The following is an 18,608-nucleotide window of genomic DNA, read 5'->3' as shown; positions in this document are numbered from 1 at the left end:
TCGTTTTTCTCCCAGATATTATTAGTCAATGCTATTCATACATATAAGAACATATAAACATTGGTTTTGTAGTGGAACAATCCTGATGTAGTTTTCATGATAATTTATTAATTTATTAATTATTTTTTGGTGGGGGTGGGTGTGATTTCCCAAGAATTCTCTACCCAACCCCCTTCCCCATGGAGTGAAAATGATAAAGGTAGATGATACCTGCAAAAATCAGAAAAGCTGTTACTATTGCTTCAATGTATTTTATATTATCAAATGAGGAAAACCTTTAGCATTAGATAGAAATGAAAATACAGAAGGGGGACTGTGAGATGGTGCCTCACTGTGTTTTCTCAGGAATTTGAAAAAAAAAAATTAAAAGGAAATATGTTTTTTCCCCCTTTGTTCTGTTTCCATTGTATTTTAGACAAGGATGATGCTGGCGACTCTGAAGGCAGAGAGGATGAACCTTGTGATGTTGAGATCTTGAATGATGACTCTGAAGTTGATGAGGCAGTTTTAGATGCAGGTACATTTCCTTAGATTTGTGACACTTCACCTGCATGTTTGTGCTCACACTGTTACTTGCAGGGTGCCCCAAAACCTCACAGTAACTTCCAGCTGTCTGTACTTTATTTACAAACCAAATATACCACCAAGGCAGGGCAGTGCATGTTTGCTTTACTTTGTTTGTGCAATGAGGCAAGTGTCATTTCCATAGTAGCTCTTTCGGTGCCATGTTTGTAGGCCTGACTCGGGTCACGACTTGTCAACTTCACATATTTTGCTCAAACTGAGTGATAAATCACAATATGTCACATAGTATGTCACAGCACCTCAAAAGCATCATGTGTAATTCTATTCCTCATGCATATACTCATGGTGACTGAATAGTGCAGTTCCATATGGGGATTTTGCAAGAAAATTCTGATTTTCTATCGAGTTTGCGTCTTCAAAAAGTCATGCCATCCTCAGACCTACTCATGAAAGTAAATGTGAGGGTTACCTTGACCAAGAATACAATTTTGCAATGTGTTTTGGATAGTATTTTGAATATTGGCCACATGCAAGAAAACTAGCTATGGCTTTGTCATAACATTTTCATCACAGCAAAGGGTGTGATTTTCTCTTCAACTTTGCTGTACTGTGTTTCTGGGGGGGTTTATACTGTGGCATATAGAATGTTAATAAGTACAGTGTAGATGCTTGTCGTGAGTTATGGTTGCTCTTCTTATTCTGTGGGTTAGTTATGCCATGAATGTTTGAAAAAAGATACTACCAATACCCACTTGCATGTGGTGCATTTACCAAACCGCTGTATTGATAGTTACAAACCTGGAGTTCTTTTCTGATCTTTGCTTCACATGTACTTCTGCCCCCTTTGTCAATCGATTTTTGCACAATAGTATTATCAGTATGCTAACAAGAAATTATTTGAATTACTTTGTACAGTAGTATTGTAATGAGACATAGTGTTTTACCTGCATTCTTTATTGGTCTCATATTGCATTACATTGTGTGTTGTATAATGTGTGGGCACTGTGTGTATACTGACTGTTTCATGTTTTTGGAATGCTTGCCATGATCTCCTTTCTGCTGCTAGCTTCCAGAGTAAATCTTTTACACTGGAAATTTATGTCATACCTGTCATAGTTTGAATATTGTCGTGATTATGTTAGAATATATGTTTCCACAAGAGAAATGCAACCCTGTCATTATATACATATTTTTGCTTTGGTTCAGAGCCTGTGGTGTGTACATGGTATGAGGATGTGCAGGAGTGGGCTGAAGGTTTCATAGGTGAGCTTGAGGCACTTTGCCCAATTCCTTTCAGATTTGCAATAGTCTAGAAGCATGACAGGCACCGTGAATTCGCTTTTTTTTTTCAGTTATTATGGTGTATCTCAATTGCCATTAATCATAACCTTGTCGTCAATTGCCATTAATCATAACCTTGTAGTCATTTGCAGACAGAAGATGGCATCATGATTACGAATGTTATGTATATTCACTGAATTCATTGCCTGTCTTAGACATGCTGAATTTGTGTACAATATCAATACTTACATAATGATTACAAGATAATGAACTGATAACAGAAATAAATTACATATAAAGGAGTGTATTAGGATTGCTCAGTGCTGTAACAGGTGGCGCAAAACCAAAGAATTGCTTAAAAGAAAGCTTTGTTATTCCCTATATATGTAGGAAGATATATGCTGTAGCAGCAAAGGCTGCAGAAAATGAGAGAAAGTAGCAGTCTTGGCAAGTGTAATGCAATGAAACAGACTCCCCTGCCCCCCACCCCCCCCCCCCCGAAAAAAAGTGTTGAATAATTAGAGTGTTTACCATAATGTTATGAACTATTGTATCCTTAAATCATAGACCTTGCACTTCTCTAGTATTACTTCTTTAGTAATTTGGCTGATTAGATTTGTTTTATGCTTCTATTTTTGTCACTAAATCTGGTAATCTTAAGATATGCATGCGCACAAAAGGGCACCTTCCCTCCTATCATATTCTCTCATGGGTCCATAGAGGCAAGCCTACCTTTGTAGGTCCCGATTGACCAGGGTTTAGAAATTACTGTGAACATTTTTGTTAGCTTGTTCAAAGTCATTTGAATGCTGGATTGAAAATTAACAGCTAAAAATGTATGCTGGGATCCATTGAATTTCTTTCCCTTCAAAGTGATAACCTTGCTACCCCAAGTGCAAAGAACAAACTTGATTCATTTTCAGCTATATTCTGTGTGCATTTAAGCAACATTTACCCCCATTCAATTTTCCAGCCAGAATGGCAATTTGAAGGTACTGAGTATGTACAGTTATATTTTCATAAAACAAAATGGTACAAAAAGAATACTATTTTGTGAATGCTCAATTTCTATAAATATAAAAGTTTTGTGATTCACTTCTTCTATATGCACAGTGTATAGAATATCTTTATGTTTTGACCATTTCCTGACTCAATATTGGGGTGATAGGCTTTTGCTTCGCACTACAGATGTTTTAAAGGTATAATTTACCATAAAAGCTTGCTATCTGGACCTTCACAAAAATCCTTTCAAATCAGGGTTGCTTTCATTCTCTTTCATCATAGTTCATGCAGGCCTGGTTCATGTCCATGTATATTTCTGTTTGCTTTGTTGTTTCTGTTATGGCCCTGTCATGTGTATCTGTGCACCTTACACAATACATATCAGACTACAGTATGTTATATTTGCCAGCTTGACATACCTGTGTATAAGTGTACATGTACCTACAAACAGAGTGTGTATGTGGGGGGGGGGGGGGGCACATTGTAGATAGCTTTATACAAAGATTCATTTTTGTACTCTGATTGTGCTTGGCTTTTATATGAATACATTTAGAACTACCAAGGACAAATTGTCCTCTTAGCGCTTGTAACATGAATCAGCTTGACTCCAGACTGCCTTCAATATCTCCCTCTAGCTAAATTATATGTTCACATAGTAGTTTATATCTTCCCAATGTCATTTTGTATGAAGAAAATTGCCCTGTTTCTTTTATCCCTAAGAAGTGGGCAGAGACTAAATATTGTAGGAGATTCAGGACAAACTAAACAGCATGAAAATGGAATTAAAGGCTGATGTATTTATGTTGTAAAATTTTCAGTGATTGGAAAGACAACTAGTAGTTGCTGAAACTCCAGAATATGTAACGTGGATGTTTAATGAGAGAAGCTGTGACGGTTTCTGTCTTAAATGTATTTTGGTAGTCACAGTTAGATAGATTTGTACTGTATGATTTCTATTCACAGTGTGGTTGATTATTATTGTATAATCTATATACTCTGGCATTGTGTCTTTCCACAGATGTGGATGCTGATGCTGATACAGATGATGGAAGTTGGGTCAATAGGAAACAGAAGCTACCTGCACAGAGTGGAGAGGGTAAGTTTTAGTTTCATGTTCTTTTGATGAAACCAAATTTACAAGTATTTCCTTCCGTTTAAAAGCACTGTGTTTGCTAGCATATACCATGAGGGTGGCATGATTATTTTGTCATTCAGATTTAGTCATTTTCATGTCAATGATTTTTGGCCATATAGATTCTTATTTCTCTTCATTTGTGTTTTCTTTTTGCTTTGTTGTCATGTGGTGAGCACTAATATGGCAGTTTCTGTAACCAAGTCGTTCATGGCAAATACAGTCAACCTCGCCTAAGTCGAATCTATTGGACCGCCGAAAACATTTCGACTTCAGTGGAAGTCCAATTTTTTTTCGACTTGTATTTCCTAACGAATAAAGCAGTGTCTGTTTTATGTTTTTATTGGCCCTGAAATTACAGTAGACGGCAGTAATATGTTGTAATTAATGTTTTTGTTTTGTTTAAGTTTTAAAAAAGAATCCTGGAAAGATTACTGGACTGCGATAATCAAAATGCGTTGCATGTAATGTCTGCAAAAGATTGCCAAACGAACGCTTGAGTTCTGGGGCGTCGTCATTTGTTTTGGGATGTCGTTTTTACTTTTGCAAGAATTTCAAAACAATTAGAATTTTTTGTGAACCTTTTTCGCACAATGAGTCATGATTTATTCGGGATTTGTTTTCGAAAATGTCTTAAATGTCTCGTCATAGCGCAAGACCTTCGCCAGACGTGTGCGATGTTCGCAAAAATCTTTGTGAAACCCCGAAGCTTCGAAGAATGTCTCGCGCATGTTTTTTGATATTTCCCGATGAATTTTTATAACGCAGTGTCTTTTTATGGGTTTTTTTTTTTTTGGGGGGGGGGGGCAGAGTTTATTTTTACAGTAGACGGTAGCAATATGTAGTATTTAGTGTTTTTGTTTTGTTTTGAGTTAAAAGAAATCGTGAAGCTCAATTATTTGACTGCAATAATCAAAATGCGTTGCATGTAATGTGCGTTTTTATGTGGTCACGTCGTGAGGGGCAAAATCTAACATTCACATTTTAGTCTGCAAAAATAGCCAAACGAACGCGGGAGTTCAGAGGCATCATCAATTGTTTGAGGATGCCGTTACTTCAGCAAGAATTTCAAAACTATTTGTTTTTTTTTTCTTTGCGAATCTTTTCCGCACAGTGAGTTATGATTTGGTTGTTATTTGGTCTTGAAAATGTCTTTAAAGTTTCGTCATATGTGCATGACCTTCGTCAGACCCGCGCGATGTTCGCAAAATCTTTGTGAAACCCCAAACAGACCCCGAAACTTTGGAGAATGTCTTGTGTATGTTTCGCGAAATCCGCGTAGTCCTTCCGATCATTTTACGACACAAACTGCAATACCTGTTCATGTACCTTTTGAAACATTCTCACAAACTTTTGGTGCATGTTTGATGTATGACCCCTTTAACGCTCTATGTTTTCTGCAAAACACATAGCATACTACGTAGTACATCCACACATCAAGCAACTATACACTGTATATGAAAACGAAATTTTTGATATTAAAAAAAAATCCCAAAATACACTTTAAATTACTCCAATGCATGCAGAAATTACATTTGAAACTTAAGATAATGTGTAGGGGAACCTAGATAAAGAATGATGCTTGTGAATTATAGGGTAGCCCTAGGTCATCAGAAAAAAACCCCAACAACTAACGGTCCGCACACACATACGCAACAGAGAAATGAAAGGGAAAGAAAGGAGAAATACAGGAAAGAGAAAATCTTCAACTCAAGACAGCTATCACTCCTTGGAAACATTCTCCAATGATTATTGAAAAATTTATGTGGTTGCATTTCCGTGGTGTGTTTTTCGTTTACGTAACTGGCTGTATTTTAGCAAAAGTTCACGCGACATTTACACATACATCATGAGAACTTGGCACAAACTGTGCAAGAATGCGTGTTTTTGTTTTGTTTTTTTGCTTCATTGTCGGAACACATTCGGATAAAAACTTCTGAATGTCGGATTTTGCTGTTTGTGTCCTTCGCAAATCGTTTGTGTGCTCCTCGAAATCTCACTGAGCTGTGAATGTTTGCGAGCGTAGCGAATACTTGGGAATTGTAGGATTGTTTATCAGTTGCAATCAAATTCGTAAACAATTGCAGTCAAACTCGCAAACTGTTTTTATTGTCGGAAAGAGTTTTTGTTGTCGCAGAGAAATTTTGAACATGCTACACTCACAAACATTCGCCACTTAGTGAGATTGGTGGCTTGTACTGGATTTTGAGAGTTTTTTCTTCTTCCTTCCCCCCCCCCCACCCCGCTGCGCCGCCCGCACGTGGCTCGCCTCTAACCTGGTATATTGTGATTTATGTTCTTCTCAGCTGGACATCAAGGATACAAGGGATATTAGGGTTTGACCCTTGGGAGTATTTTATCACAAAATTAGTGTTTTTTCCTTCGTTTATTTATTAAAGAATGAAAGAATGCTTCACTTCCATGTTTGAATGACGTACGGGAAAAAAAAACTTTGACTTGTGCGATGGAAATAACATGTATTTACACAAATCTGGACTCGAAATTATCTTCAACATAGACGAAATTTGACTTGTAAAACTTTGACTTGTGAAAGATTATTTTTAAAGATATAAGAAAAGAGAAAATTGGGACTTTTCTGGAGCTTCGACTTGGCCGAGTTTTCGACTTGCGCGAGGTCGACTTAGGGGAGGTTGACTGAATGTAATCACTATGTATAGTATGTTGTGCTCATGACCTCATGAGTTCTCTGTACTGTGAAAAGAATCCTCAAATGTGCAACACAGTAACCTTGTCAATTCAATCTCTTCATAAGTGGTGCTTCTACATTTGTTCTTTTTTTCTTTGGGTCAATTCTTTTCAGGTTGTTTTCCACATTTTACAACAAGGCTTAAAGTCAAGCTAAATGTGTTACAAAAAGATAAATGTTTTGTACCTGAAAATTGTGTTAATTTCTTTTATGTACAGGTCAGCTGTCAGAGCAGCATCTTCAAAGTCAAGAATATGGAGAGCTGTGTAACAATGGAGAAACTCACCAGCAGCAGATGTCAAAGGGCTGTGATAAAAGTTCTGAGAGAATGTCCAGCAGTCTTCCCTCTGGCAGTGATCATAATACGTCCGTACTTGAATTGACTACAGGAGCAAATGACATGAGAGATGACTCTGAAGAGAAGAAAGATAGTGTTACTGCAGGTGAGGAGCCCTTCAGAGAAGATTCAGAACTGCTTGATGAGAAAGAGATGTCTCCTAATATTACAGATGAGGAGGAGAAGATGACAACTGAGAATACGGCATATGCCAGCACCTGTCACGGAAATCTCTTTGAAAAGTTTGCCCCAGTTGTTGATGGAAATTTGCCTCCTAAACAATTAGAAAGAGGAAATCTTTTCCCAGAAACTAAGTCAGACATTGCTGAAATGTATGGAGGGAATGAGACAGGTCTGCCAGAGTATATTGCAGATGAGAAAGACATCTCTTTACAAAGTGCTTCATGTGTAACCCCTGATGAAAGTCATTTTAAAGATGATACTGACAGCGATCAACATGTCATGCCTGTCACTCACATGCCACCCCAGGAAGATGCCACCGTTGATGGTAATGCATGTGAAAGTGGAATTGACTCAGATATTGATGTGGTCGGCATAGAAGAGGATAATAACCAAAGTGTGAGAAAGATGGATGATAGGTCCTCACCTGTGCTGGACAAGTGTAACATAGATGATGGCATGTCACAACAAGTGTGGAGGCAACTCATCTGCAATATCTGCCGTAAAGCTTGCCACAACAAGCAGGCATTTGAAGAGCATCAAAAGACACATATTAGCCAGTGCAAGATCTGTCATATATCCTTTGTAGATGAGGAGAGTCTTGCTCAGCATATGAGAGACCACAAAGAGAGGCCTTTTGTCTGTGGCACTTGTGGGAAATCATACAAGAGTCAGTTTAGTCTCAAAGAACATGAGTACAGTCACACAGGACACAGGCCATTTGTCTGCCCATTTTGTCCAAAGGGATTCATGCGTAATAAGAAAATGAAGCTACACATCAAGAAGGCCCATCAAAAACTACTTCGTGCAGCACGAAAACCACCTCCGCCTCCCATCATGCCTATGCATGAATCTGGACTCAAGATTGCAAAGGAAATAGACTCAAATACTGCAAACAGCCACAGCTGCCTTAATTTCACAGCCCAAGATAAAATTGCACTTGAGAATCACCAGTGTAGTACCACACCTGAAGGTAGTGGCAGTGATGAACAGTTACAAGATCAACTCGAGAGTGAACCCATGCAATTCAAGTGTAATGTGTGCCAAAAGAATTATCCAACTCAGAAAAGCCTGGAAAAACATGCCAAAATTCATCAGATATGGGGATCAGCTGCAAGTTTACAAGCAAACTCCACCTGTTCGTCTCCACAAAGTAGTGATGTTGCAGAAAAAACAGGAAATGACACTGGTCCTCTTTGTGAACAGAGTATGATTGGTCCTCGTCCGTACAAATGCCAGCTCTGTGAATCCACTTTTCTGGAGGATTCTCACCTACAAGTTCATGTTGAGATTCACAGCATGGATGGACCCTGGATCTGTGTGGTATGTAATAGATCGCTGAAACAGAGGGCTCACCTCTTGGAACATGTATATACTCATTGGGGTTACAAACCATACATTTGCTTGTATTGTCCAATGGACTTCAAGCGCACATACGAGGCGGAAAGGCATATGAGCTTGCACAAACAGCAGGAGAGAAGGAAGAAAGCACAGCAGGGTAAAGTAGTGAAGACATGTGAAAGACAAGCCAAAGATCAAGCTCTTAAGCAACTGACTACCAATCAAGTTGTCACCGAAAAGTTGGCAGTGACCAAGAGACAACCAAGCAAAGATGAAGATACTTCAAGCAGCACAAATGAAGGGGATGCTGACCTCAGAGAAACTGTGCCAGAAGCTGTTGGAATGACACCGCAGAAACTGGATGGGAAGGCCAGACCATTTTCCTGTGAGATGTGCGATAAAGCTTTCACAGCGAAGTCTTCTTTGAAAGAGCACTTGTTCTTGCACTATGGGAAGCCTTATGCTTGTGATTTCTGTGAGCGTCAATTTACCAGGAAAGCATATCTGATTAGTCACATGAAAGAAAGTCACCCTGCAGAGGATACCACAGCAGTGGAAGAAAGCATCTTAGATGCAAAGTATGAAGAAGTTATCAACAAAGTCATGGAAAAGCTACCTAGTGTAGACCTCAAGGTTGAGAGAGAGCGTGTAGAAATAACATCAGCTTCGTCAGACAGACCTTACTCCTGTAAAGTTTGTAGTAAGGATTTCCAGTTCTCTGCAACGCTTAAGAACCACATGAAGGTTCATGTGAAACTGAAGCCATTACTGTGTGATTTCTGTGAGAGGAGATTTGTGAGGCAGAGTTACCTTGATGAACACATCCGCACTCAGCACCCACCAGGAACACGCTCTAAGGATCCAAACAAGCCTTTCAAATGTGACACTTGCCAGCTGGCATTTTCTAAGCGAGCTTATCTGAAGGATCACAAAATCCGGCACAAGCTAAAAAAGCCATTTCCTTGCACCTTTTGTTCCAAAAGCTTCCGACGCAGATGTCTTCTTCAGATGCACATATCAAGACACCATGCGGAAGAATATCTTAAGATGACAACAAAATCCAGTGAAATTTCAGTGCGAAGTCAGCTTGCCAAAAGTACAGATAACACATTAAAGATTAAGATGCCATTTGTGAAGCAGAGACTAGCATCTTCCAAGTCTAGTTTTAAGAAAGACCCTCTCATGTGTCATGAATGTGGAGCAACATTTTCATGCAGAGCAAATGTTCGCAGACACATGAGAATCCACAGTGGGGAACGTCCATTTAAGTGTGAATTTTGCCCATGGACTTTCAACCGCAAGGAAGTCCTGCAAGGCCATTTGAAGAAGAAGCATTCATCCATGATGCAACAAGGAAACTTCAGTGATCATGCAGTGAACCAGAACTCTTTCGCAATGAAAGTGCACAATCAAGTAGCAAGCAAAAAGTGCAAGTCTGCTTTCAGTCGTCAGGTTGACCTTGTGAAACATCAGAAGTTTGCTCATGGCATGCTGACAGATGCTAACAGAAAATCGCCATCAAGCAGTGTCATCAAAATCAAAACCGAACCTGGGCGATCATCATCTGGGAGTGTACCAAGTGATCTACATGTGTGCCATCGGTGTGGCTCAAGGTTTGAAACATTCTGGGGCTTAGAAAGCCACATGAGAGTTCATGAAAAGCATTCAAGATTTCCACGGCCTTTTAAGTGCAAAACTTGTGGAGCTGCCTTCAAAGGACACTCAAACCACACACGTCACCAAAGGGTACATACACCTGAATATGCTGCTGAAACAAAGAGACTTCTTGCATTGATGGATGGCAAAAAGAGCAGAGTAAATGCATCCCTGAAAGCAGAGATAGAGCCTATCATGAAGGGACCTGATCCAAAGGGTGTCATAGATCCTGAACGCCCTCATGTATGCTCAAAATGTGGCACAGCATATAAGTATGCCAGAAATTTACGCAAGCATCAGTCTCGTCATGTGAAATCCAAGGATCGTCCTTTCCAGTGTGACATCTGTGGAATATATGGGAAGTCTAAGATCAGTATTTCCAAGCATAAGGTAATTCATAACTTGCAGGCACCCTCTTCATGGACAGCCAATGCCAAAGGTGGAGCTGCATACCAAACAAAACAAAAGCTGCTCTCTCATATGGCAAGTCATGTGAACCCATCTCAGCCTATCCATAAGTGCAGACACTGTGGTGGAATATTCAAACAAAAGAATGCCCTCGTGATTCATGAGCGTTCCCATGCTAATCTTGACTTAGGCTTAGTGAATGTCAAAATGTCAGAGACTCCGAAGGATAAGCCAAAGAAGAAGTATGTGATATCTGGTTTTAAATGCCCAGTATGCAGAAAAAATTTCACGAAGCGTTCAAGTATGAGTAATCACAAGCGTGTTCATCCTGGAGTTGAGTTCATTTGGGAGGAAGACTTAAAGACGTCACACACTACACCCAGTGGACCTCCATTTGAATGCCATGTCTGCCATATTTCTTTCTCCAAAAAGTCTAGTCTCTCAAATCACCTGCACACTCACCGCAGTGAAATCACCGACATTGAGAATAGTCAAGGCACTGAACATGAGACACAAGATCAGTATGAAGAAGGCAGTGAGGACACTGTGCACTCAGCAGCTCAGGACAGACCTTATGCTTGTGATATCTGTCCTTGCACCTTCAAGACAAGGGCTTCTTTAACTACCCATACCAAGGTTCACTCACAAGATGGCCTGGAAGGTAGAACACATGTGTGCAATATTTGTGAATGCAGATTCATCAGTTCCACAAATCTCAAGAAGCACCAGAGAATTCATTTCGATCAATCACAAACTATGTCTGTTGCACACAGTGATCCTGTCAAGGCTTACTCCCAACTAGAAAATGCTGAGAGCATTGATGTGAAAACAAAGCGTCCATTCAGATGCAGAGTCTGTGGAGAAACCTTCAAAGCAAAGCACCTTCTTGATGATCACATACAAGTTCACACCATCTCTCCAAGGCAGCTTCAAGTTACAGCAAAACATAGAGTTATGTCAGCAGCAGAGATTCCAGACCCAAGATGGTTGACAGGAAATAGGGACACATTAACAAGAATGATTGACAGGCCACACCCATGTCCCATATGTGGTGATAGGTTTCGTCTGAAGTCTACCAAGTACAAGCACCTGCGACTCCATAGACAGAGTGAAGGGAAGCCATTTCGATGTGATACCTGTGGTCTTGGATTCTACTCAGTGGGGAATATGACCAAACATGTGAGGCGAGTTCATGGAAGGTTGTATGATGATGTGGAGCAGGCTTCTTCTACTACTCCTGACAGTTATCATTCTGCCACTTATGCAGAGATGCAGCTTAAGAGACAAAATCTTCCAAAGAAAAAGCCGTTCGAATGTCCATACTGTGGAGACAGGTTTACCATGAGGTGCAACATGAATAGGCATCGCAAACGGCATGAGACTGGTGACAACCTACCTTATCGCTGTTCACAATGTGGCTTCGGTTTCAAGAGCACAAAAGAAAGAACAAAGCATATGATGCGCACTCATGACAGGGTACCAACCAAGACAAATTTGACATCGAAAATCCAGTTCATTGTCACTTCGTCAGGTGTAAGGAGGTACAAATGTCCTCTTTGTGGAGATTTATTTTCAGAGTCATCAGGAATGTATAAACATCTAAGGGTTCATGCCAGAAGTGCAAACAAGCCCTACAAGTGTGATGTATGCCATATTGGGTACAACACAGTAGTCGGACTGAGCAGACACCAGGGGCGAGTCAGTCATTATGGGCAGAGTACAAAGCCTGCAGCCACACAAGGGATGGGACATCAGGTGAGTCAACAGACAAAGAAACCTGGCCAGAACCAAGTTACTTTGATGCAGCCAACAACAAGGAGAGGTGAACACAAATGCAGATATTGTCCACAGGCATACAAGGATCGCTCATCGCTCTGGAGACATGAAAGGATTCACAAGCTTGGTCCATCTGTAACCAGACCATTCCCATGCAAGCTCTGTGGACTATCTTGCTACACGAAATCTCACCTAGAGCGGCACATGCAATTACATCGCAGAGCACCAGGCTTGCTTCATGCTGACTTGCAAGGAAAGAAGAAATGTGATCGGTGTAAGAGATGTGGTTTGTCATTTCGGACTAGAAGTTTGTTTCTTGTTCACATGAAGCGATGTTCTACAACATCATCTTTCTTGTGTCAACTCTGTAATGTGCCATTTAGTAATCAGATCATGCTAACAAAACATCTTCGACAAGACCATAATGCTTTGCAAAGAGATGTCATCAGAATTGGTGGACGGGATATCATCAGAGAGACTGGACATGACAAGAAATTCTGCTGTGATCAGTGTGATGCAAGATACAAGAGGCCAAGTGAACTGGAGAAACACTTGAAGAGACATGCCCTAGGCCTACTTAATTCAAGCCAGAATCATTCTCAAACCGTCATAAAGACTGATCCTTCAGAGCTCAACAATGATGGCAATGCAGTTTCTTCTGATAGGGATGAAAGATCAAATTCTTCCCTCTCCCATTCACCAGTCCCATCTATCAGTGCAATAAGAAAGAGCTTGTCACCCGGTCGCAAACCCGTTCACAACAGAACTGCAAAGTCTAACAAAGCACGTCCATATGTATGCCAAACCTGTGGCTTTGCTTTTATGACTGTCATCCATCTGCGTAAGCACACCCGTCTCCACAAGGTTGCCCTGACAAAGCCCTTTGTCTGCAAGATTTGTACATTGGGATATAACCGACTTCTTGATTACCATAGGCACTGTAATGTTGTCCATCCATGGAGGAAAGGTTATCCAAATGAGATTCGATGCCCGCGCTGCAAGGAGAAATTTGAAAGCAAGACAAATCTTGTGGAACATTTGGAAAAGCAAACATGTGAGTTTGTTGATGATGCTGCAGAATCTGAGACCCAAAGTGAGACTGTGCCTTCTGACAAAGCTGCAGCTACCTTAGAGGAGAATTCCAATGGCAGTGGGAAGCAGGATTCAGAACGGAGGGACCTTTCGTGTCCCATATGTAATTGCAGATTCCAGGCCAAAACCCATGTGGAAACACACATGAAAGTCCATGATAACTGGGAAAATCAGCCTTTCAGATGTGCAAGATGCAAACTTGGCTACAGTACAAAGCAGCACCTAAGTAAGCATGTAAACATGAATATCCTGTGCTTAAGACTCTCCCAACAACAAGACAGGGACTCAAAGGACTCAGGTGTAGAAAAAGAAGAGCAAAGTAAGGGAATTTCCTCCAGCCATGCCATCGTTCCCAAACGTCATTTTTGTCATCTTTGCAAAAAGGGTTTCAGTAAGAAAGGGCAATTGCGATTTCACCTTGAGCTTCACAAGCCTTCCCCCAGCAGACCATATGTATGTGTGAAGTGTGGACTTGGATACAAGACTGTATCAAACTATGCCAAGCACATGAAATGGGAGCATTCCAAGCCAAAGGGAGAACAGTCTAAATTGACCGCTGCAATATTCATGTGCAGAGACTGTGGATACTCAGTCACCAAGAAGTCCCTTCTACTTGAGCACACAAGAAATGGATGTCCGAATAAAAAGGCAAATCCAGATGCTGAGGCACCCAAAGCATGCCCTGTGTGTGGTAACTACTTCAGTTCATCTAGTATGCTTTGCATCCATCTTCATGGACATGTTTATGACAAACTTTTGAAATGCAGTCAGTGTCCCTTAAGATTCTCTCTTCGTGATGAACTTGAAAGACATGAGAGGGATCATCCAGACTACAATCAGATGCTGTTGAAATTAATATCCACTGAATTCACCCAGAAACTCAGTGACCAGGGTGAGAACAGGGCAGAGCCTGTGCAAGTTAAAATTGAGCCTGGTCTTGAAAAGTCAGTTGGTCCGGAAACTTCAGATAACTCAACTGGGGTACGTATGGATATTGATCATATGGCAACAAAGATAAAACCAGAGCCAGTAGATCAACCCGAGTACAGCTACAGCCTTGGTTCTCTAAAAGATAGCTCTCTGGGAGATTATCAAGCCTTGCTGCCAGATATTTCTGAAAACACGCTGCCAGGTATTTCTGAAAATGCTCTGCCAGACTTGCATTCAAGTGGGGATGTTCAACGTCATAGTACTTCAGTTTCATCAGCGAGTAGACTGGAGAAAATTGTATCTAACCTTGCAGCTCAGAGGCCATCTAGTGATGGAAAGAAACGGCCGTGTGTAGAGAACAAGATGACCCCTTCAGCTGACATACCACCTTCACAGCAGACAGAAATTCTCCCAGAGGCAGCAAGTGTTCCACATCAAGATGAAACAGATGACCTCTCGATTCCGACAGCTGCAACTTTGTCTCTCCAAGTCCAAGAGAGTGTAACAAAGCCATGCTCTCCAAATCTATTAGAGAAGGAGATGCCATTGAAAAAGGATGATATTCATCTCAAGCAGGAGCAACAGGAGCAGCAGGAAATGATTCAGCGTAAACTGTTTCGCTGTAGATATTGCCCATCTGCATTTAGATTGAAAGGACTTTGCATGGCGCATGAACGAACAGTCCACAGAAAAGTCTATTCACGAAGGTCATCAGAGTGTCAGAGCAAGCCTGTAAAAGACCTGAGCAAAATGTCTGTATGTAAGATCTGCAATGCAGTGTTTGAGCAGCAGTCTAGCCTCTCAAGGCATATGCTCTTCAAGCATGGAATCACCATGAAGACCAAACCCATAAGTAGCACATCAACAACTCCATCAGAACAGTTGTCTGGTGAGAAGATACAACCTCCTATTGCACCAGAAATTCAGTCTGGAGTTCCTAGTTCACATTTGTCAGATGATTTTGGCAGCAGTGGTCTCTTTATCACAAATGTGACCAGCCATGCAAATGAACAAACAGTTGCTCCGAGCGAGAGTAGACCTTCACTCCTGAAGCAAAGACTAGAGTCACCATCCATATTCAGCGATCCAACTGTGAGTTCCATGCAAGGTGAAGTTATCCAAGAAGTCATCCAAGAACCACAGCCAAACCCAACATATCGCCATGTTTCACGTCTTGAATCTCTGCTTACAGGGGAACAAACTACTTATATTCCACCAGAAGAAGGCTTCCCTTCTGTAGACCACAGACCTTACCGTTGTGAACACTGCAATTTTGCATTCACTCAGAGGCATCACCTTGTCAGGCATATACGGAGAAAGTCTTGTGCTTTTCATGTCCTGGGCAGGAAAGCAGCCGCTGAACTCAAGAACAAGGGTAGAAAGACTGCTAAGTCCAGAAACTCTAATATTGGCAAGATCAAAATGGCCGACAAGAAGCATCAGTGCAATGTGTGTTCTCAAACCTTTTGGAAGAAGGCAAGACTAGAGAGCCACATGGCAGTTCATGAACTCTCTAAGGTTTTTGAGTGTCAGTTTTGCTCAGAGCAATTTACTTTAGAAGCAGAGTGCAAAGACCATGAGACTGTATGTGCATTCAGAGGTGATGCAATGAGTGATCTTCCAGACATTGATGAAGATGGTGTTGACCTTGGAGAAGAAGATGTAAACTTTGGCTCAGATCTAGAACTGGACCATGCTCAACAAGAGGCATTTGCAGAAGAACCTGAACAAGACTATCGGTTTGGAAGAGATGTGGAAGGGAATGCTTTGCACACAAGGCAAGAGGAGAATGCTTTAGGAGTCCGTATAAAGCAGGAACCATTTGATTAAATGTCATCACCCCAGATGCAATCTCTGATGTGATATTTTTTGTTTGTTTGTGTGTGTTTACGAGTGTGTGTGTGTGTGTGTGTGTGTGTGTGTGTGTGTGTGAAAGGAAATTGCATGTAGACAAAAATTGTCAGATAAAGTTTCTCCATGATTAAATCTTGTACTGTGCAGCAAGTCAGCTACTTAAGCCACTTCAAAATATGTGTTATTTTGGTTGTACATATATCACATCTCAGCAATGACTTTAAGAAATGAATAACTTTTTGTGGCATTCTTTTCTCTTGTCTTGTTCATGTGAATAGTAGGAATGTGTGTGTTTTTTTTTTTTTGTGTGAATGTTAAAGCCATACTGTTATTATGAGATATGGTGTTATGCATTCTTTGTGCTATGTAACAGTCATGTGAAAGAATTATGTGTGAATGTCTCAGAGATAACAGTAGTGCAGCAGCCACAACTGACAGTCCTACATGTATGTAATAGTATATATTTCATCTTTTACCGAATTAAATATTCTGTCCATTTGTGGGAATGAAAACATTTATTTGTGTTATAAACGCCTAAAATAAATCCTTATCATTTGATGTTTTATTGATTTAGAAATAAGAGAAATCGCGATATTATTGTCACATCAAGTTGAATGGTATGTTCACACTTCTTATAATAGTCCACCATCTCGTAGTGCTTCTCTTATCTTTGATGAAATGATTATTTGTTCTCAAGTGGAATTTCGTTGACTGTGTTTAGGGCTGTGTGAATGAAAAATAGCAAAATGAGATAGAAGAGAAATATGATTTGAGAACCTCTACAGTCACAGATAAATCCACTCAAGTACATGTCATTAGGAGACTGAGTCCTTGTGGTCTTTGAAATCTGATGCAAGTATTTGAATTGTTTGTGATGATATAGTAACATTTTATTGGAGCTGGAATTTGCTGAAGTGAAGAATTGTATGTCTGAGGGGACACTCTTGAGTGAACCAACTGAGATAAGAAAATTGTGAATAGTTGCCAGTATGACATTTATACTAAGATTTATACCTGAAAGCAGAGCTCATCTACAAATTTTAATTGGTCATGTGTAATGTCTTGATAAGTATACAACATGGAAGACTCATTTGTATTATTATGATGGATATGCATTATCTGCAGTAGTGCTTCACTCATCTTCCTGCGTGAAGGCAGTGTGCGATCCATGGTACACATGTATATAGGCCATATGAAATCAAATTGTGCACTTGCATTTGAGATTGGTGCAGTGCTTATGCATCAAAATAGTGTGCAGACATGTGATACAGTGTAGTTCAAAGAAATGTAGAGTTTGTATCTTATTAGTACTAGTGTATTTTGTTGGCACTCAGCATATTAGCTGTAAACAAGATGTCTGGAAAGTATTTTGATGTCTCTGCCACAGATTGCCAGAGGCAGTGTGTTTTCAGGATGCTGGTGTGTCTGCCTATCTGTTCCAAATCTTTTGTTTGAGCACAACAACAACAACATTTGTTTTCCACAGTATTAAGCCATTAGGCCATGAAGTACAGTTGTGCTGATCAGATTTTGGGCAAAATCTCTCCAGTTAAAGATAAAAGGTCGCTGATCTGTGGCTAAAAATGACACTTTTCAGCCGTAACTTTAATTAGAAATGTTCAGTTATATGATTTGATAAGGAACAGCAGATATTGATGAATACTAGGGTAGACTGGCAATTTTTCACAGTGAGAGGTTTCTATACCTATGCTATGAAATATCTCTGACAGCCAGTTTTCCGCTGGAAATGTCCACTAGAAATATACATTTGGATATTTTCTTGCATCTAGGGTCAATGGTCACAGTATGTTGCTCATTATTGTGAAAATGAAAGACAATACTAAAAAAAAAAAAAAACTGCAGCATACGATTAAGAAATGATTTTGGCTTTAAAGTAGACTGCAAAGCCGGTGATTTCCTGTAGTTTCATGTTAAAATTTCAATTGTCTTTAGCTTGTGCTCTTATTGAATGGAAAGACTGAGGAAAGTAATATTAGAGAAATGTTGTAATACATGTGTATTATAGTGATGGTCTTTTTGTGTACATACATACTTCATTTACTTGAATATACTGATGTTATTTTTGCATTGTGACCATAGTGGAATAATGGTGTCCCATTGTTCCATACCTAGTTATTGGTGATTTGTTACCAGGACGAATGACAAATAGCCTCAGTTTTCTGTGTTGAACAGATGCAGGGTGACAAATGAGAAGATTCTGATTAGGCTACGAACTGCTTCTCTCCCTGCTGCATGGGGAAAAAATCCAAAGAAATATTAGAATCTTCAGTATGTCAAATATTTGTGATGACCATCATAATGCAATTTCTTCTCTGATAAAATGGTACTTTTTACTTCAACAATGGGCGAATGCTTCTTTTAATATT

At 40.1% G+C, this 18,608-nt stretch overlaps 1 protein-coding gene across 2 annotated transcripts in view; it reads left to right on the top strand.

Annotated features, from left to right (window-relative positions):
- LOC139721027 (uncharacterized) overlaps positions 1-16,807 on the top strand; it is a 54,735-nt gene extending 37,928 nt beyond the window's left edge. The window contains exons 6-9 of one of the 2 annotated variants that reach the window (XM_071632360.1): positions 416-517; positions 1,732-1,788; positions 3,827-3,904; positions 6,866-16,807. In XM_071632360.1, coding sequence (XP_071488461.1) covers positions 416-517; positions 1,732-1,788; positions 3,827-3,904; positions 6,866-16,197 — 9,569 coding nt within the window. In that variant the 3' untranslated portion in view covers positions 16,198-16,807. The remainder of the gene's footprint in view (positions 1-415; positions 518-1,731; positions 1,789-3,826; positions 3,905-6,865) is intronic. The other variant, XM_071632359.1, reaches the window with a different exon arrangement.
- The last annotated feature ends 1,801 nt before the right edge of the window (positions 16,808-18,608 follow it).

Source organism: Diadema antillarum, unplaced genomic scaffold, assembly GCF_040938485.1.
Source record: "Diadema antillarum isolate AM-2024a unplaced genomic scaffold, OU_Dant_1.0 scf00000136, whole genome shotgun sequence".
Lineage (NCBI taxonomy): Eukaryota > Metazoa > Echinodermata > Echinoidea > Diadematoida > Diadematidae > Diadema > Diadema antillarum.
The sequence above is the reverse complement of the archived record's forward strand: the minus strand, read 5'-3'. Positions and strand labels throughout refer to the sequence as shown.